We start from the raw sequence: 21,946 nt of genomic DNA, 5'->3' as shown, positions 1-21,946 counted from the left end.
AACTAGAAACACGAGGGAGGATTTGACAGCATAGCGACACTAAACTAGAAACATGAGGGAGGATTTGACAGCATAGCGACACTAAACTAGAAACATGAGGGAGGATTTGACAGCATAGTGACACTAAACTAGAAACACGAGGGAGGATTTGACAGCATAGCGACACTAAACTAGAAACATGAGGGAGGATTTGACAGCATAGCGACACTAAACTAGAAACATGAGGGAGGATTTGACAGCATAGTGACACTAAACTAGAAACACGAGGGAGGATTTGACAGCATAGCGACACTAAACTAGAAACACGAGGGAGGATTTGACAGCATAGTGACACTAAACTAGAAACATGAGGGAGGATTTGACAGCATAGTGACACTAAACTAGAAACACGAGGGAGGATTTGACAGCATAGCGACACTAAACTAGAAACACGAGGGAGGATTTGACAGCATAGCGACACTAAACTAGAAACACGAGGGAGGATTTGACAGCATAGCGACACTAAACTAGAAACACGAGGGAGGATTTGACAGCATAGTGACACTAAACTAGAAACATGAGGGAGGATTTGACAGCATAGTGACACTAAACTAGAAACATGAGGGAGGATTTGACAGCATAGCGACACTAAACTAGAAACATGAGGGAGGATTTGACAGCATAGCGACACTAAACTAGAAACACGAGGGAGGATTTGACAGCATAGTGACACTAAACTAGAAACAGAGGGAGGATTTGACAGCATAGTGACACTAAACTAGAAACATGAGGAGGATTTGACAGCATGACACTAAACTAGAAACATGAGGGAGGATTTGACAGCATAGCGACACTAAACTAGAAACATGAGGGAGGATTTGACAGCATAGCGACACTAAACTAGAAACATGAGGGAGGATTTGACAGCATAGTGACACTAAACTAGAAACATGAGGGAGGATTTGACAGCATAGTGACACTAAACTAGAAACATGAGGGAGGATTTGACAGCATAGTGACACTAAACTAGAAACACGAGGGAGGATTTGACAGCATAGCGACACTAAACTAGAAACACGAGGGAGGATTTGACAGCATAGCGACACTAAACTAGAAACATGAGGGAGGATTTGACAGCATAGTGACACTAAACTAGAAACACGAGGGAGGATTTGACAGCATAGCGACACTAAACTAGAAACACGAGGGAGGATTTGACAGCATAGTGACACTAAACTAGAAACACGAGGGAGGATTTGACAGCATAGTGACACTAAACTAGAAACACGAGGGAGGATTTGACAGCATAGCTACACTAAACTAGAAACACGAGGGAGGATTTGACAGCATAGTGACACTAAACTAGACGAGGGAGGATTTGACAGCATAGTGACACTAAACTAGAAACACGAGGGAGGATTTGACAGCATAGCTACACTAAACTAGAAACACGAGGGAGGATTTGACAGCATAGTGACACTAAACTAGAAACACGAGGGAGGATTTGACAGCATAGCTACACTAAACTAGAAACACGAGGGAGGATTTGACAGCATAGCTACACTAAACTAGAAACACGAGGGAGGATTTGACAGCATAGTGACACTAAACTAGAAACACGAGGGAGGATTTGACAGCATAGCTACACTAAACTAGAAACACGAGGGAGGATTTGACAGCATAGCTACACTAAACTAGAAACACGAGGGAGGATTTGACAGCATAGCTACACTAAACTAGAAACACGAGGGAGGATTTGACAGCATAGTGAACTAAACTAGAAACACGAGGGAGGATTTGACAGCATAGTGACACTAAACTAGAAACACGAGGGAGGATTTGACAGCATAGCTACACTAAACTAGAAACACGAGGGAGGATTTGACAGGACACTAAACTAGAAACATGAGGGAGGATTTGACAGCATAGTGACACTAAACTAGAAACATGAGGGAGGATTTGACAGCATAGTGACACTAAACTAGAAACATGAGGGAGGATTTGACAGCATAGTGACACTAAACTAGAAACATGAGGGAGGATTTGACAGCATAGTGACACTAAACTAGAAACACAAGGGAGGATTTGACAGCATAGTGACACTAAACTAGAAACACGAGGGAGGATTTTTGACAGCATTTAGCATAGTGACACTAAACTAGAAACACGAGGGAGGATTTGACAGCATAGTGACACTAAACTAGAAACACGAGGGAGGATTTGACAGCATAGTGACACTAAACTAGAAACATGAGGGAGGATTTGACAGCATAGTGACACTAAACTAGAAACACGAGGGAGGATTTGACAGCATAGCTACACTAAACTAGAAACATGAGGGAGGATTTGACAGCATAGTGACACTAAACTAGAAACACGAGGGAGGATTTGACAGCATAGCGACACTAAACTAGAAACACGAGGGAGGATTTGACAGCATAGTGACACTAAACTAGAAACACGAGGGAGGATTTGACAGCATAGTGACACTAAACTAGAAACACGAGGGAGGATTTGACAGCATAGCACCAGAGGGTCCTTCATGAATTCCTGTTCATCACTCATCACGTTGTCATCAGAGGCTCCAAAAAGTAAATTAATAAAATACTAGCTAGCTACTTTTGTTCCTCGTTGGACCTGCGTTTACAATGTTTACAATTTCAGTTTGTGTGGTTGTTGGATTTATCTTTCTGTATCTGTGTAGCAAGTACGGTCTGCAAGTGCAGGTGCACATTTCGTCATGATCGCAAGGTGTCCTGATATCATTTCCAACTGTCCCGTTATCTGGTGTAATGTACATTCTAGAATGCCTTTCTAGCCAATAAGAAAGGAGTATTCAACAATGCAGAGGTATGTCATAATATACATCTAGACCTGGCCGCAGGAAGATGTTTAGTTCTGGGGGATCTCTTCATTAGTGATGGAGGGGGTTGAGAATCTCTTCGTTAGTCCTGGAGGATGAGGAGTCCTGGAGGGGGTTGAGAATCTCTTCGTTAGTCCTGGAGGAGGGGGTTGAGAATCTCTTCGTTAGTGATGGAGGAGGGGGTTGAGAATCTCTTCGTTAGTGATGGAGGAGGTGGTTGAGAATCTCTTCGTTAGTGATGGAGGAGGGGGTTGAGAATCTCTTTGGTAGTGCTGGGGGGGGTTGAGAATCTCTGTTAGTGATGGAGGAGGGGGTTGAAAATCTCTTTGTTAGTGCTGGAGGAGGGGGTTGAGAATCTCTGTTAGTGCTGGAGGAGGGGGTTGAGAATCTCTTCGTTAGTGATGGAGGAGGGGTTGAGAATCTCTTCGTGAGAAGTGATGGAGGAGGGGTTGAGAATCTCTTCGTTAGTTTGTTAGTGCTGGATGGAAGGGGTTGAGAATCTCTTTGTTAGTGCTGTGTGATGGAGGGGGTTGAGAATCTCTTTGTTAGTGCTGGAGGAGGGGTTGAGAATCTCTTTGTTAGTGCTGGAGGGGGGGTTGAGAATCTCTTGTTAGTGCTGGAGTTGAGAATCTCGTTAGTGATGGAGGAGGGGGTTGAGAATTTGGTAGGGGGGATGGAGGAGGGGGTTGAAAATCTCTTTGTTAGTCCTGGAGGAGGGGGTTGAGAATCTCTTCGTTAGTGATGGAGGAGGGGGTTGAGAATCTCTTCGTTAGTGATGGAGGGGTTGAGAATCTAGTGATTGTTGAGTGCTAGTGATGGAAGGGGTTGAGAATCTCTTTGGTAGTTGTTAGTGCTGATGGAGGGGGGTTGAGAATCTCTTTGTTAGTGCTGGAGGAGGGGGTTGAGAATCTCTGTTGTGCTAGGGGTGAGCTGGAGGAGGGGGTGAGAATCTCTTCATTAGAATCTATTTGAGTGCTGGAGGAAGGGGTTGAGAATCTCTTTGTTAGTCCTGGAGGAGTGGGTTGAGAATCTCTTTGTTAGTGCTGGAGGAGGGGGTTGAGAATCTTTTTAGTTAGTGATGGATGGAGGGGGTTGAGAATCTCTTCGTTAGTGATGGAGGAGGGGTTGAGAATCTCTTCGTTAGTGATGGAGGAGGGGGTTGAGAATCTTTTCGTTAGTGATGGAGGAAGGGGTTGAGAATCTCTTTGTTAGTGCTGATGGAGGGGGGTTGAGAATCTCTTTGTTAGTGCTGGGGGGTGAGAATCTCTTTGTTAGTGCTGGAGGGGGGTGAGAATCTCTTTGTTAGTGCTGGGGGGGTGAGAATCTCTTTGTTAGTGCTGTGAGAATCTCTTTGGGGGGTGAGAATCTCTTTGTTAGTGCTGGGGGGGGGTGAGAATCTCTTTGTTAGTGCTGTGGGGTGAGAATCTCTTTGTTAAGCCAAGTCGCCCATGGGCTAGCAGCTCCGTATGGAGCAGTGTATATACACTACCCGAAGGAATACTTTGTCTCAGAACACTAGTTAGAACTGGGCGGACCACCCGCTGTAATTTATAGGTGAGTTGGTTAGCTTTATTGAAGCAGGCTTGTCTAGCTTAGGTTGTTTTTTCTTCCCCTTGGGTCCAGCTCAGCCCCCCCCACCCCTTGGGTCCAGCTCAGCCCCCCTCCCCTTGGGTCCAGCTCAGCCCCCCTCCCCTTGGGTCCACACCTTTCTGGATATCTACAGACCTGTAGGTAGCCCGCACACCTTTCTGGATATAGAGACCTGTAGGTAGCCCACACCTTTCTGGATATCTACAGACCTGTAGGTAGCCCACACACCTTTCTGGATATCTAGAGACCTGTAGGTAGCCCACACCTTTCTGGATATCTAGAGACCTGTAGGTAGCCCACACCTTTCTGGATATAGAGACCTGTAGGTAGCCCACACACCTTTCTGGATATCTAGAGACCTGTAGGTAGCCCACACCTTTCTGGATATAGAGACCTGTAGGTAGCCCACACACCTTTCTGGATATCTACAGACCTGTAGGTAGCCCACACCTTTCTGGATATCTAGAGACCTGTAGGTAGCCCACACCTTTCTGGATATCTACCGACCTGTAGGTAGCCCACACCTTTCTGGATATCTACGACCTGTAGGTAGCCCACACCCTGTAGGTAGCCCACACCTTTCTGGATATCTACCGACCTGTAGGTAGCCCACACCTTTCTGGATATCTACAGACCTGTAGGTAGCCCACACCTTTCTGGATATCTACCGACCTGTAGGTAGCCCACACCTTTCTGGATATCTACCGACCTGTAGGTAGCCCACACCTTTCTGGATATCTAGAGACCTGTAGGTAGCCCACACCTTTCTGGATATCTACCGACCTGTAGGTAGCCCACACACCTTTCTGGATATAGAGACCTGTAGGTAGCCCACACCTTTCTGGATATCTACAGACCTGGAGGTAGCCCACACACCTTTCTGGATATCTACAGACCTGTAGGTAGCCCACACACCTTTCTGGATATAGAGACCTGTAGGTAGCCCACACCTTTCTGGATATCTACAGACCTGTAGGTAGCCCACACACCTTTCTGGATATCTAGAGACCTGTAGGTAGCCCACACCTTTCTGGATATCTACAGACCTGTAGGTGGCACCTTTCTGGATATCTAGAGACCTGTAGGTAGCCCACATACCTTTCTGGATATCTAGAGACCTGTAGGTAGCCCACACACCTTTCACCTACAGACCTGTAGGTAGCCCACACACCTTTCTGGATATCTAGAGACCTGTAGGTAGCCCACACCTTTCTGGATATCTACAGACCTGTAGGTAGCCCACACACCTTTCTGGATATCTAGAGACCTGTAGGTAGCCCACACCTTTCTGGATATCTAGAGACCTGTAGGTAGCCCACACCTTTCTGGATATCTAGAGACCTGTAGGTAGCCCACACCTTTCTGGATATCTACAGACCTGTAGGTAGCCCACACCTTTCTGGATATCTACAGACCTGTAGGTAGCCCACACCTTTCTGGATATAGAGACCTGTAGGTAGCCCACACACCTTTCTGGATATCTACCGATCTGTAGGTAGCCCACACCTTTCTGGATATAGAGACCTGTAGGTAGCCCCCACCTTTCTGGATATCTACAGACCTGTAGGTAGCCCACACCTTTCTGGATATAGAGACCTGTAGGTAGCCCCCACCTTTCTGGATATCTACAGACCTGTAGGTAGCCCACACCTTTCTGGATATAGAGACCTGTAGGTAGCCCACACCTTTCTGGATATCTAGAGACCTGTAGGTAGCCCACACACCTTTCTGGATATCTACCGACCTGTAGGTAGCCCACACCTTTCTGGATATCTACAGACCTGTAGGTGGCACCTTTCTGGATATCTAGAGACCTGTAGGTAGCCCACACCTTTCTGGATATCTACCGACCTGTAGGTAGCCCACACCTTTCTGGATATCTACCGACCTGTAGGTAGCCCACACCTTTCTGGATATCTAGAGACCTGTAGGTAGCCCACACCTTTCTGGATATCTACCGACCTGTAGGTAGCCCACACACCTTTCTGGATATAGAGACCTGTAGGTAGCCCACACCTTTCTGGATATCTACAGACCTGGAGGTAGCCCACACACCTTTCTGGATATCTACAGACCTGTAGGTAGCCCACACACCTTTCTGGATATAGAGACCTGTAGGTAGCCCACACCTTTCTGGATATCTACAGACCTGTAGGTAGCCCACACACCTTCTGGATATCTAGAGACCTGTAGGTAGCCCACACCTTTCTGGATATCTACAGACCTGTAGGTAGCCCACACCTTTCTGGATATCTACAGACCTGTAGGTAGCCCACACCTTTCTGGATATCTAGAGACCTGTAGGTAGCCCACACCTTTCTGGATATCTAGAGACCTGTAGGTAGCCCACACACCTTTCTGGATATCTACAGACCTGTAGGTAGCCCACACCTTTCTGGATATCTAGAGACCTGTAGGTAGCCCACACCTTTCTGGATATAGAGACCTGTAGGTAGCCCACACCTTTCTGGATATCTACAGATCTGTAGGTAGCCCACACCTTTCTGGATATAGAGACCTGTAGGTAGCCCCCACCTTTCTGGATATCTACAGACCTGTAGGTAGCCCACACCTTTCTGGATATAGAGACCTGTAGGTAGCCCACACCTTTCTGGATATCTAGAGACCTGTAGGTAGCCCACACACCTTTCTGGATATCTACCGACCTGTAGGTAGCCCACACCTTTCTGGATATCTACAGACCTGTAGGTGGCACCTTTCTGGATATCTAGAGATCTGTAGGTAGCCCACACCTTTCTGGATATCTAGAGACCTGTAGGTAGCCCCACCTTTCTGGATATCTACAGACCTGTAGGTAGCCCCACACCTTTCTGGATATCTAGAGACCTGTAGGTAGCCCACACCTTTCTGGATATCTACAGACCTGTAGGTAGCCCACACACCTTTCTGGATATCTAGAGACCTGTAGGTAGCCCACACCTTTCTGGATATCTAGAGACCTGTAGGTAGCCCACACCTTTCTGGATATCTAGAGACCTGTAGGTAGCCCACACCTTTCTGGATATCTACAGACCTGTAGGTAGCCCACACCTTTCTGGATATCTACAGACCTGTAGGTAGCCCACACCTTTCTGGATATCTAGAGACCTGTAGGTAGCCCACACCCTTTCTGGATATCTACAGATCTGTAGGTAGCCCACACCTTTCTGGATATAGAGACCTGTAGGTAGCCCACACCTTTCTGGATATCTAGAGACCTGTAGGTAGCCCACACCTTTCTGGATATCTAGAGACCTGTAGGTAGCCCACACCTTTCTGGATATCTACAGACCTGTAGGTAGCCCACACCTTTCTGGATATCTACCGACCTGTAGGTAGCCCACACCTTTCTGGATATAGAGACCTGTAGGTAGCCCACACACCTTTCTGGATATCTACCGATCTGTAGGTAGCCCACACCTTTCTGGATATAGAGACCTGTAGGTAGCCCCCACCTTTCTGGATATCTACAGACCTGTAGGTAGCCCACACCTTTCTGGATATAGAGACCTGTAGGTAGCCCACACCTTTCTGGATATCTAGAGACCTGTAGGTAGCCCACACACCTTTCTGGATATCTACCGACCTGTAGGTAGCCCACACACCTTTCTGGATATAGAGACCTGTAGGTAGCCCACACACCTTTCTGGATATCTACAGACCTGTAGGTAGCCCACACCTTTCTGGATATCTACAGACCTGTAGGTAGCCCACACACCTTTCTGGATATCTACAGACCTGTAGGTAGCCCACACCTTTCTGGATATCTACAGACCTGTAGGTAGCCCACACACCTTTCTGGATATCTAGAGACCTGTAGGTAGCCCACACCTTTCTGGATATCTAGAGACCTGTAGGAAGCCCACACACCTTTCTGGATATCTACAAACCTGTAGGTAGCCCACACACCTTTCTGGATATCTACAGACCTGTAGGTAGCCCACACCTTTCTGGATATAGAGACCTGTAGGTAGCCCACACCTTTCTGGATATAGAGACCTGTAGGTCTACTCATTTGAAGTGTAAACCTTGAGACCATACACATCCAGGAACAGTTTAGTAAAAATAATTCTAAAACAATTTCAAATGTACAATAATGGATGACTATATGCTAGATTTAAAAAAAATAACAAATAAAAAAATACACAAGTATTGTTTCTCACACAAGTTTATTGTTGCCCACACAAACATCCCACGTCTTTCAACAACAAATCTGTAGGTTAACACACTTCCTGGGAACAACCAAATCTGACAACTCCGGACATTCCCAGCCCATAAAAGGTTACTGCACCCTGTGACACTTCAGGAAGTCCTGGTAATCTGATCACATGATCCTTCTCAGTAGACCCCCCCCCCCCAAATTGAGATCCCCAGTCTTCACAATACTTCTCTCTGAAGTCCTGGGATGTTGGTATAGTCCTTTGACGTTTTCAAATGCGCAGACACTTCCACCTTCGAGACTTGGTTAGTGTGGAGTCTCCTTTAGCTGAAAGAAAAATCATTTGGTGAGTATAAAATGAACTAAAATCACACCTGATTAAAATCAATTAAAATCTAAACATAAGACCATAATTATTGGCGTCATGACAGCTGGGGCAAGTGTCCCCAAAGAAACTCCCGATGACGAGTTGACCATCTCTGACCGAGAGAGATAATCAGAGATAATTCTAAACTAGCTATAGAATGTGTTGTACAAAGATGAGGCATTCAGATCAAAAACACAAGATGTGCAGTTGAGATCGTTTCCACAGTGCCGCTTTACAATTACGAGATTAAAATTTTAAAACAAAGTTGCGACTTGTAGGAAAATGTGTGTCATGAAATACCAGAAACAGAGTACAGTTTTTGACTTGTCAGAAATGTCAGCACGCCAGGCTAGCTATGTACAGCAAATATATAGCTAGCTAGCTGATTAGATGAACACAATGTTAGCCCAATGTTCTTTGAATGGCTAAAACTGGACCAGTCTCGTCACCAGACTTGACATGTTGAATCTGTAATACTCCTGCCAACAACAAACGTTATAAAACTAGACTGTTCAGATCAAAACAAACTGTCACGTCACGTCACGTCATATGTCTCTGAACTGTGAGTTTTGTGGCTATTCTGTGCCGGTACACTTGTGTGAAATGAAGCTGCTAGCTAGTTAACCAATATCAGCTTTGGTTTCAGACCACAGACACAAAGTTAAGCAACGTTATACTCTTAAATTACGACTAAACTTAATGAAGCCACATTTGACACTTTTTATTACAAAATGAAAGAAACCAATGCTGCAGTCAACTAACAAGCTACTAGCTAAAGTCAGCTAGCTAATATAGACTATTGGACAGCTGGCTCGAAAGAATTCGAAACAAGAAATCCAAAATATTGCCATACATTTTTTACAACAAAAAAAAAGCAACATTTCACTTATTATCTAAGCTAACTAGTCTTACCTTTTCAGTCGAAAAAAAAAGAAATAATAATTCTGGGTCGGTTTTGAATCCCTTCAACTCCCTTAGATCTCTCCACTGTGTGAAATGCAAATCCGCACTTTTTGCCCGTCTACTCTCCAAATGTATCAGATTCTTTGGATCACGTGTCAAACTCACGGAGGGCCGAGTGTCTACGGGTTTTCGCTCCATCCTCAGAGGGCTTGTTGTCCGGGACCTCTGGCAGACTCTATGGGGGTGCCACAGGGTTCAATTCTCGGGCCGACTCGCTTCTCTGATAAGAGTTCAGTGTGTCAAATCGGAGGGCTTGTTGTCCGGGACCTCTGGCAGACTCTATGGGGGTGACAGGGTTCTCTGGCTTCTCTGATAAGAGTTCAGTGTGTCAAATCGGAGGGCTTGTTGTCCGGGACCTCTGGCAGACTCTATGGGGGTGCCACAGGGTTCAATTCTCGGGCCGACTCGCTTCTCTGATAGAGTTCAGTGTGTCAAATCGGAGGGCCTGTTGTCCGGGACCTCTGGCAGACTCTATGGGGGTGCCACAGGGTTCAATTCTCGGGCCGACTCGCTTCTCTGATAGAGTTCAGTGTGTCAAATCAGAGGGCCTGTTGTCCGGGACCTCTGGCAGACTCTATGGGGGTGCAACAGGGTTCAATTCTCGGGCCGACTCGCTTCTCTGATAGAGTTCAGTGTGTCAAATCGGAGGGCCTGTTGTCCGGACCTCTGGCAGACTATGGGGGTGCCACAGGGTTCAATTCTTGGACCGACTCTCTTCTATGTATACGTCAATGTTGGTCTCGCTGCTGGTGAGTCTCTGATCCACCTCTACGCAGACGACACCATTCTGTATACTTCTGTCCCATCATTGGACACTGTGTTAACAACCCTCCAGATAAGCTTCAATGCCATACAACTCTCCTTCTGTGGTCTCCAACTGCTTTTAAATGCTAGTAAAACTAAAATGCATGCTTTTCAACAGATTGCTGCCCGCACCCCCGAATAACATCACTACTCTGTAATATGTGGACTACAAATACCTTGGTGTCTGGGTAGACTGTAAACTCTCCTTACACACCCACATCAAACATCTCCAATCCAAGGATAAATCTAGAATTGGCTTCAAATTTCGTAACAAAGCCTCCTTCACTCATGCTGCCAAACATACCCTCGTAAAACATCCTTCCGATCCTCGACTTCGACGATCTCATTTACAAAATAGCCTCCAACACTCTACTCAGCAAATTGGATGCAGTCTATCACAGCGCCATCCATTTTGTCACCAAAGCCCATATACTACCGACCACTGCAACCTGTATGCTCTCGTTGGCTGGCCCTAGCTTCATATACGTCGCCAAACCCACTGGCTCCAGGTCATCTACAAGTCTCTGCTAGGCAAAGCCCTGCCTTATCTCAGCTCACTGGTCACGAAAACAACACCCACCTGTAGCACGTGCTCCAGCAGGTATATCTCACTGGTCATCCCCAAAGACAATTCTTCTTTTGGCCACCTCTCCTTCCAGTTCTCTGCTGCCAATGACTGGAACAAACTGCAGAAATCTCTGAAGATTTGAGACTCTTACCCGCCTCACTAGCTTTAAGCACCAGCTGTCAGAGCAGCTCACAGATCACTGCACCTGTACATAGCTCACCTGTAAACAGCCCATCTACCTCATCCCCATACTGCATTTATTTATCTTGTACCTTTGCACCCCTGCATCTCTACATGCACATTCATCTTCTGCACATCTACCATTCCAGTGTTTAATTGCTATTTTGTAATTATTTTGCCACCATGGCCCATTTATTGCCTTACCTTCCTTATCTCACCTCATTTGCACTCAATGTATATAGATTTTTATACTGTATTATTGACTGTATGTTTGTTTTACTCCATGTGTAACTCTGTTGTTGTTTGTGTCGAACTGCTTTGCTTTATCTTGGCCAGGTCGCAGTTTTAAATGAGAACTTGTTCTCAACTGGCCTACCTGGTTAAATAAAGGGTTAGGGTTATATATATAAATACCTGGTTAAATAAAGGGTTATATATATAAATACCTGGTTAAATAAAGGGTTATATATATATAAATACCTGGTTAAATAAAGGTGAAATAAAATGTAAAAAAATCCTAGTACCTGATTGCTTAATTAATTAATAATTAATTGGAAGGAAAAACCCAAAACCCGCAGACACCCAGCCCTCCGCGGAATGAGTCTGACACCCCTTAGATGGAGTAGTTGCTGCTGGGTCGTTTGTCTTTTTGCGGCTGCAAGCTAGCCATTGATCCCGTTTCGCCGTGGGCTCAGCTAGCTAGCTATCACACCGCCTCCTCAATGATGGAAAACAAGTCACCTGTTGCGCGCGCAACACAAAATCTGGTGGGAAAATCCAACCTGAAAATGAATATGGATATGGCTCACTGTTGTTACGGTCACATTCCATTGGATGACCACTAGCAACTTATTGGAGATATACATTTATAAAAAATGTGTACCATATATATATATATATATATATATATAATATATATATGTGTGTTATATGTATGTGTTATATATATATATAACACATACATACAACACATATATATAACATATACACATATATATATTACATACACACACAGTGGGGCAAAAAGTACTTAGTCAGCCACCAATTGTGCAAGTTCTCCCACTTAAAAGATGAGGCCTGTAATTGTCATCATAGGTACACTTCAACTATGACAGATAAAATGAGGAAAAAGATTCAGAAAATCTCAGACTAGGGCTCTCCAACCCTGTTTTCCATGTAGAATAGGGCTCTCCAACCCTGTTTTCCATGTAGACTAGGGCTCTCCAACCCTGTTTTCCATGTAGAATAGGGCTCTCCAACCCTGTTTTCCATGTAGACTAGGGCTCTCCAACCCTGTTTTCCATGTAGACTAGGGCTCTCCAAACCTGTTTTCCATGTAGAATAGGGCTCTCCAACCCTGTTTTCCATGTAGACTAGGCTCTCCAAACCTGTTTTCCATGTAGACTAGGGCTCTCCAACCCTGTTTTCCATGTAGAATAGGGCTCTCCAACCCTGTTTTCCATGTAGAATAGGGCTCTCCAACCCTGTTTTCCATGTAGACTAGGGCTCTCCAACCCTGTTTTCCATGTAGACTAGGGCTCTCCAACCCTGTTTTCCATGTAGACTAGGGCTCTCCAACCCTGTTTTCCATGTAGACTAGGGCTCTCCAACCCTGTTTTCCATGTAGACTAGGGCTCTCCAACCCTGTTTTCCATGTAGAATAGGGCTCTCCAACCCTGTTTTCCATGTAGAATAGGGCTCTCCAACCCTGTTTTCCATGTAGACTAGGGCTCTCCAACCCTGTTTTCCATGTAGACTAGGGCTCTCCAACCCTGTTTTCCATGTAGAATAGGGCTCTCCAACCCTGTTTTCCATGTAGACTAGGGCTCTCCAACCGTTTTCCATGTAGACTAGGGCTCTCCAACCCTGTTTTCCATGTAGACTAGGGCTCTCCAACCCTGTTTTCCATGTAGAATAGGGCTCTCCAACCCTGTTTTCCATGTAGAATAGGGCTCTCCAACCCTGTTTTCCATGTAGACTAGGGCTCTCCAACCCTGTTTTCCATGTAGACTAGGGCTCTCCAACCCTGTTTTCCATGTAGACTAGGGCTCTCCAACCGTTTTCCATGTAGACTAGGGCTCTCCAACCCTGTTTTCCATGTAGACTAGGGCTCTCCAACCCTGTTTTCCATGTAGACTAGGGCTCTCCAACCCTGTTTTCCATGTAGAATAGGGCTCTCCAACCCTGTTTTCCATGTAGAATAGGGCTCTCCAACCCTGTTTTCCATGTAGACTAGGGCTCTCCAACCGTTTTCCATGTAGAATAGGGCTCTCCAACCGTTTTCCATGTAGACTAGGGCTCTCCAACCCTGTTTTCCATGTAGACTAGGGCTCTCCAACCCTGTTCTTAGTATTAGAATCAGGTGCGCTAGATTAAGGTTGTAGTGAAATCCTGACAGTAGCTCTTCAGGAACAGGGTTGGAGAGAGCCCCGATGTAGAACCACCATAAAATAAATATTTTCTATCAATCTTAAACACACCTTGGATTCACAGAATATATTTACATAAACTAAACAGGGCTCTATAGCATCAAACAGATGCTAGACGTTCACATATTCCAAGGTTTATTAGTCCCAAATCTAAAATACAGGGGATTGTACTTAATTCTGACTCAAAGAGAACTGGGAAATTCAACAAGGATGTTCTATGGTAAACCAACAAGAAAACATTTATGACCGGTCTATGGTAAAACAACAACAAAAACATTTATGACCGGTCTAACATTAGTCTAGTACAGTTCAGGGCGTCTCAGGTGTAGAGAGACAAGTGCAGAAAACTATAGCTACAGATTTCTCTGGTGCAACAATGTGATTTTAACCCAAAGATATTTCACACACACACACACACATATCATCTATTTCTTAAGTCTTATATCTCCATTGAGGGAAGACCTGCACATTTATCACTCCTGTGTAAATTTACTAAATTGTAATTACTTCTCTACCATGGCCTATTTATTGCCTTACCTCCCCGTGCCATTTGCACAAACTGTATATAGACTTTTTTTTCCCCCTGTTGTGTTATTGACTGTACGTTTGTTTATCCCATGTTGCATGTTTACTCCGTGTGTAACTCTGTGTTGTTGTTTGTGTCACACTGCTTTGCTTCATCGGGTCGCAGTAAATGAGAACTTGTTCTCAACTGGCCTACCTGGTTAAATAAAGGTGAAAAAAAAAATAGAAATTGTGGCCTTTGCAGTTAGCCTTCAAAATAAAAGTAGGGCATAATTCTACTATATGTAATAATTTGCATTACTGTAATTTAACATACTTTTATTTTGAAAGCAAACCGCAAATTCCACTTGCCACACACACACACACACACACACACACACACACAATTTTAATAAATGGAGGAGCATTTTCTAAATTAAAAACTGACCACCTTGCAACTGAACACGAGACACTTGAGACTCCTGTTTCCTTGAGTCGAGGACGGCGTCACCGAGGCTGGTGAAGAATTCTCTGTGCTACAACGATCTTTGGTTAAAATCACATTATCTGCTGTAACGATCTGTAGTTAAGAAAACCGGTGGTCATGGTGAAAAATGTCCTTTCCCAAATAAAACACACACACACACACAGGAAGACAACACAGTACGATCAGTGTTGTAAAAGGTCAGGGGATAACATTGTAAAGCTGTAAGGGGAAGTGATGTCATGATCAAACTGCCATTCAGCTCCTCCCTCAAGAGTCATCGGCTTGAAATGCAGCATAATGTTTAATCCCACTAGGAGGGTTTACAGTTCACGGAATACTGCTACAACGACTGCAGGAATTCTGGTTCTAGAATCCACTTCAGGAGGAAGCCCCCGGCATCACGATATTGTCTGAAAGACAAATAAATAAATAAAATAAATATATATACTATTGTAGTTTGAACAACATGCATAACATCAATATTAGGGTTGACTACTTTGAACATGCTTGCGCAGGCACAGATTGCATGTACAATATCTAGCCTAATACAAAATAATGCACAATCCTCATCTTTTGCATAGTGACCAGACTATGTCAAATGTACCAAAGTAGGTAAGTAGACATGGCTGTAAGTAGATACTAACAGGAAGAGTTAGACAACAACAAAATATATATAGTTAAAAAACAGCTTTAGTTAGTATTATTGTTTCTCCTCACTGTTTGCTAGTAAACTTAGCTAGCTAGCTTGATATACAATACTGTTATTTACATTGGTTTTGAATCCTATCATTTTGTGCCATTGCAATGCATCCCGGTCATAATCATAAACAATTATGTTACATAGCTAGCTAGTAAAATTAAGTTGCCGATGTTACACATTTGCTAACAAAGTTACAAAACGCGAGGTTAAGCGCATAACATGTTAGCAGGCGCCAGGCTGACTAGCTACCCAACTTCAGTCATGTGCTTATATCGCTTTAGTTGGCTGGTTGTAAATGTTGTAGCTTTATCTACGACTAAAAAGAGAAGAGGTTTTACAATTCGAGATACAAAATAACTCTGATTGTAAAACTTTTTCTCTGTTTAGTCATAGATATGGCTACCGGTAGTTATTTAGCTAACTTTGCTACCTAGCCAGCTAGCTAACCTACCGAGCTAAGTTAGCAAACAGAAACATAAATTACATTTCCCCCATGTTAGTAAGCAATACACAATATGGATTTCAGTAGATAAACTAAACATAGCTAGCTAGCTAGGTGGCACGCAGGAAAAATAACTTACTTATCTAGGCACCGTATTTGTCCTCTGCCTTCTTGGTGCTGGCCATTGGCTGTAGCTGAGCTTTTAACGTTAGCTAAATCCAACTCTTTGTTTCGAATCCTCTTCGCTATATTCCAGTCGAAAGGCACCGTGTAGCTTATAGACCGTAATAAAATGCTCCAATGGTAGAATTTGTGCTGTTGTTGAATCGTTTTGAAGACATGACTTGGTCAGTTCGTTCAGTTTGGCCCAAAACCATTATACTGTTGGTGTCCACTTCCTTTTTTTTAAAGCCCTCTTGGTGGGGGGACGTTTTTTAAAGCCCTCCTTGGGGGAGGGACGGGAGTTTTTTTTTAAAGCCCTCCGTGGGGGGAGGGACGGGAGTTTTTTTTTAAAGCCCTCCTTGGGGAAGGACGGGAGTTTTTAAAAGCCCTCCTTGGGGGAGGGACGGGAGTTTTTTTAAAGCCCTCCTTGGGGGAGGGACGGTTTTTTTTAAAGCCCTCCTTGGGGAGGGACGGGAGTTTTTAAAAGCCCTCCTTGGGGGAGGGACGGGAGTTTTTTTTAAAGCCCTCCTTGGAGGAGGGACGGGAGCCAGAGCACAAAGATGTAGTCTTTCAGAGACTGGAAAATGTTTTGTATGCTTGTATATTTAGTAATGAATCCGCTGATAAGAGCCTTTGGACGTCTTTCAGCGATGTTCCTATCGAACGAGGACGACCACAAAAACAACATACGATCCGTATCACATAAACACTTCGCGAAATGCCACAAAAGAAGGACTACATTTATGTTTAGTCTCACACACTCCCATCAATACACCGAAAGTAGTCATCGGGTGTATCATTCAGCGTCCGAAGCCCAGACCCGCATATATATATATATATGAGTCATTGTACCATTGTATATATCATACTGTATATATATACTGAGTATACCAAACATTAGGAACACCTTCCTAATTAAGTTCGCCTTTCTCCTGGGCAATTATGTATGAAACACACCTCACTGTCCTAGAAATGCCTCGGGACACGATGAAAACAAGCCCAGACTCCCCTTTAACTAACTATATCATACTATATATAGTACACACACACACACACACACACACACACACACACACACACACACACACACACACACACACACACACACACACACACACACACACACACACACACACACACACACACACACACACACACACACACACACACGTGAAAAACCCAGCATCGTTGCAGTTCTTTGACACATAAAGTATACTAGAGTTAACTAATTATATCACTGTGTAATTCACAGCTAACTATATCCTACTGTATATACTAGAGTTAACTAATTATATCACTGTGTAATGTACAGCTAACTATATCCTACTGTATATACTAGAGTTAACTAATTATATCACTGTGTAATTCACAGCTAACTATATCCTACTGTATATACTAGAGTTAACTAATTATAGCAAACTGTATATATAGTTAAAGTGGCAATGTGTCATTTCAAAGTCTAAGAAAAGGTAGATCTGTTCTATGTGATCTATTTCTATGCGTCCCGTTCCTAAATTTTGTTTTTGAGACTTTTACTTTTGTACACCAGCTTCAAAACAGGTGACAAGACAATATTTCTGTGTATGGAAAATATACTTCACAGAAATATAGATGTTACAATGACTCTCTACACTATACTAGATTATTATAGATGTTACAATGACTCTCTCTACACTATACTAGATTATTATAGATGTTACAATGACTCTACACTCTACTAGATTAACTATTTTGAGCTTTAGCAACCAGGAAATGGTGGATGGATTTCTACATCGTGTAACTAACGAATATCATAATGTATATAGAGTTAACTAATGAAATAAAGAAACGAGTTGCTGATTTCTCTTACTTTTCATCGGTAGACTTGTTGGTTTGGCTCAGTTCCTTGAGTCGTCCAGCAGAGCATCTTTCTCCGTTAGTACGGTGACGGTCTGGCCTTTGATGGTCAGGTTCTTACAGCTAGCCAGCTTCTTAGCATCCTCCTCCCTCTCAAACAACACGGATGCCTAGAGAGAGGGGGATGGAGGGAGGAGAGAGAGGGGGGATGGAGGGAGGAGAGAGAGAGAGAGAGAGGGGGATGGAGGGAGGAGAGAGAGGGGGATGGAGGGAGGAGAGAGAGGGGGATGGAGGGAGGAGAGAGAGGGGGATGGAGGGAGGAGAGAGAGGGGGGATGGAGGGAGGAGAGAGAGGGGGATGGAGGGAGGAGAGAGAGGGGGATGGAGGGAGGAGAGAGAGGGGGATGGAGGGAGCAGAGAGAGAGAGAGAGAGGGGGGATGGAGGGAGCAGAGAGAGAGAGAGAGGGGGGATAGAGGGAGGAGAGGGGGGATAGAGGGAGGAGAGGGGGATGGAGGGAGGAGAGAGGGAGAGGGGGATGGAGGGAGGAGAGAGGGGGATGGAGGGAGGAGAGGGGGATGGAGGGAGGAGAGAGGAGAGGGGGGATGGAGGGAGGAGAGAGGGAGAGGGAGCAGAGAGAGGGGGGATGGAGGGAGGAGAGAGAGGGGGATGGAGGGAGAGAGAGAGAGGGGGATGGAGGGAGGAGAGAGAGAGAGGGGGATGGAGGGAGCAGAGAGAGAGAGAGAGAGAGAGAGAGAGGGAGGGCAGGAGGAGAGAGAGGGGAGTGGCAGGAGGAGAGAGAGGGAGTGGCAGGAGGAGAGAGAGGGGAGTGGCAGGAGGAGAGAGGGGGGTGGAGGGAGAAGAAAAGAGAGGGGGTGGCAGGAGGAGAGAGGGGGAGTGGCAGGAGGAGAGAGAGAGGGGGAGGGTGGTGGGAGGAGAAAGAGAGAGAGCGTTTAGTTTATTAGACCACTGCTTTTTTTTTTTTTTTTTTTTTTTAAATACACCAAAACCAATATGAAGAGGAGCGGAGGAGGACGGAAGAGAGATGCATTTGTGGTTGATTAGTCGTGTCTTTGGACATGACGGGGAACATCAACGAAGGGGAAGACCGGTGTTTGTAAATACCTGGTTTATGGGCTTATACAGATACAGTACCTGCTGTATGGCCTTGAACTATAGGAACGATTGGGGTTCGGGAACCGGACATCTGGTAAGATACAGTACCTGCTGTATGGGCTTGAACTATAGGAACGATTGGGGTTCGGGGAACTCCGGACATCTGGTAAGATACAGTACCTGCTGTATGGGCTTGAACTATAGGAACGATTGGGGTTCGGGGAACTCCGGACATCTGGTAGGATACAGTACCTGCTGTATGGGCTTGAACTATAGGAACGATTGGGGTTCGGGGAACTCCGGACATCTGGTAGGATACAGTACCTGCTGTATGGGCTTGAACTATAGGAACGATTGGGGTTCGGGGAACTCCGGACATCTGGTAAGATACAGTACCTGCTGTATGGGCTTGAACTATAGGAACGATTGGGGTTCGGGAACTGCGGACATCTGTAAGATACAGTACCTGCTGTATGGGCTTGAACTATAGGAACGATTGGGGTTCGGGAACTCCGGACATCTGGTAAGATACAGTACCTGCTGTATGGGCTTGAACTATAGGGACGATTGGGGTTCGGGGAACTCCGGACATCTGGTAAGATACAGTACCTGCTGTATGGCCTTGAACTATAGGAACGATTGGGGTTCGGGAACTCCGGACATCTGGTAAGATACAGTACCTGCTGTATGGGCTTGAGCTATAGGAACGATAGGGGTTTGGGAACTCCGGACATCTGGTAGGATACAGTACCTGCTGTATGGGCTTGAACTATAGGAACGATTGGGGTTCGGGGAACTCCGGACATCTGGTAGGATACAGTACCTGCTGTATGGGCTTGAACTATAGGAACGATTGGGGTTCGGGGAACTCCGGACATCTGGTAGGATACAGTACCTGCTGTATGGGCTTGAGCTGGATGACTGTGTTGATCTTTCCGAAGGGTTCCACGGCCTTCACCACCTCATCATGGGCTGTGTTTTGGGGGATATTCTTCAGTCTTAACAGAGCGGAGGTCCCTGGTGCTCCCTTCTTCTTAGTCTAGAGAGAGAAAGAGAGCGAGACCAGACTGCTATTGGTAGTGAGCTGTGTGTTAGAGGGGATATTCTTTAGTGTTGTTAGTGAGATGTGTGTTAGAGGGGATATTCTTTAGTGTTAGTGTTGGTAGTGAGAGGGGATATTCTTTAGTGTTGGTAGTAGTGGGGATATTCTTTAGTGTTGGTAGTGGGGATATTCTTTAGTGTTGGTAGTAGTGGGGATATTCTTTAGTGTTGGTAGTGAGAGGGATATTCTTTAGTGTTGGTAGTGAGAGGGGATATTCTTTAGTGTTGGTAGTAGTGGGGATATTCTTTAGTGTTGGTAGTGAGAGGGGATATTCTTTAGTGTTGGTAGTAGTGGGGATATTCTTTAGTGTTGGTAGTGAGAGGGATATTCTTTAGTGTTGGTGGTAGTGGGGATATTCTTTAGTGTTGGTAGTAGTGGGGATATTCTTTAGTGTTGGTGGTAGTGGGGATATTCTTTAGTGTTGTTAGTAGTGGGATATTCTTTAGTGTTGTTAGTAGTGGGGATATTCTTTAGTGTTGGTAGTAGTGGGGATATTCTTGTGTTGTTAGTAGAGGGATATTCTGTGTTGTTAGTAGAGGGGATATTCTTGTGTTGTTAGTAGTGGGGATATTCTTGTGTTGTTAGTAGTGGGGATATTCTTTAGTGTTGGTAGTAGTGGGGATATTCTTTAGTGTTGGTAGTAGTGGGATATTCTTTAGTGTTGGTAGTAGTGGGGATATTCTTTAGTGTTGGTAGTAGTGGGGATATTCTTTAGTGTTGGTAGTAGGGATATTCTTTAGTGTTGGTAGTAGTGGGGGATATTCTTTAGTGTTGGTAGTAGTGGGGATATTCTTTAGTGTTGGTAGTAGTGAGGATATTCTTTAGTGTTGGTAGTAGTGGGGATATTCTTTAGTGTTGGTAGTAGTGGGGATATTCTTGTGTTGTTAGTAGTGGGGATATTCTTGTGTTGTTAGTAGTGGGGATATTCTTTAGTGTTGGTAGTGGGGATATTCTTTAGTGTTGGTAGTAGTGGGGATATTCTTTAGTGTTGGTAGTAGTGGGGATATTCTTGTGTTGGTAGTAGTGGGGATATTCTTGTGTTGGTAGTAGTGGGGATATTCTTTAGTGTTGGTAGTAGTGGGGATATTCTTTAGTGTTGGTAGTAGTGGGGATATTCTTTAGTGTTGGTAGTAGTGGGGATATTCTTTAGTGTTGGTAGTAGTGGGGATATTCTTTAGTGTTGGTAGTAGTGGGGATATTCTTTAGTGTTGGTAGTAGTGGGGATATTCTTTAGTGTTGGTAGTGGGGATATTCTTTAGTGTTGGTAGTGGGGATATTCTTTAGTGTTGGTAGTAGTGGGGATATTCTTTAGTGTTGGTAGTAGTGGGGATATTCTTTAGTGTTGGTAGTAGTGGGGATATTCTTTAGTGTTGGTAGTAGTGGGGATATTCTTTAGTGTTGGTAGTAGTGGGGATATTCTTGTGTTGTTAGTAGTAGGGATATTCTTTAGTGTTGGTAGTGGGGATATTCTTTAGTGTTGGTAGTAGTGGGGATATTCTTGTGTTGTTAGTAGAGGGATATTCTTTAGTGTTGGTAGTGGGGATATTCTTTAGTGTTGGTAGTAGTGGGGATATTCTTGTGTTGTTAGTAGTGGGGATATTCTTTAGTGTTGGTAGTGGGGGATATTCTTTAGTGTTGGTAGTAGTGGGGATATTCTTTAGTGTTGGTAGTAGTGGGGATATTCTTTAGTGTTGGTAG

The 21,946-nt window shown here is 44.6% G+C and overlaps 1 protein-coding gene across 6 annotated transcripts in view; it reads right to left on the bottom strand.

The window, feature by feature from the left end:
• The window catches only part of LOC118374758 (uncharacterized), a 49,634-nt gene that overhangs the window by 3,183 nt on the left and 24,505 nt on the right, over window positions 1-21,946 (bottom strand). For 4 of the 6 annotated variants that reach the window (XR_008062213.1, XR_008062214.1, XR_008062216.1 and 1 more), the window contains exons 8-9: window positions 20,042-20,185; window positions 18,047-18,203 (exon numbers count right to left, since the gene is read on the bottom strand). Coding sequence is in view for 2 of the 6 variants with exons in the window: in XM_052459123.1 (XP_052315083.1) it covers window positions 18,075-18,203; window positions 20,042-20,185 (273 nt within the window). In the remaining 4 variants the exon portion in view is untranslated. Of the gene's footprint in view, window positions 1-8,584; window positions 8,919-14,024; window positions 15,304-18,046; window positions 18,204-20,041; window positions 20,186-21,946 lie in introns of those variants that run through there. The other 2 variants (XM_052459123.1, XM_052459124.1) reach the window with 2 other exon arrangements.

Source organism: Oncorhynchus keta, chromosome 13 (genome assembly GCF_023373465.1).
Source record: "Oncorhynchus keta strain PuntledgeMale-10-30-2019 chromosome 13, Oket_V2, whole genome shotgun sequence".
Lineage (NCBI taxonomy): Eukaryota > Metazoa > Chordata > Actinopteri > Salmoniformes > Salmonidae > Oncorhynchus > Oncorhynchus keta.
This window is presented reverse-complemented; position numbering and strand designations above follow the sequence as displayed.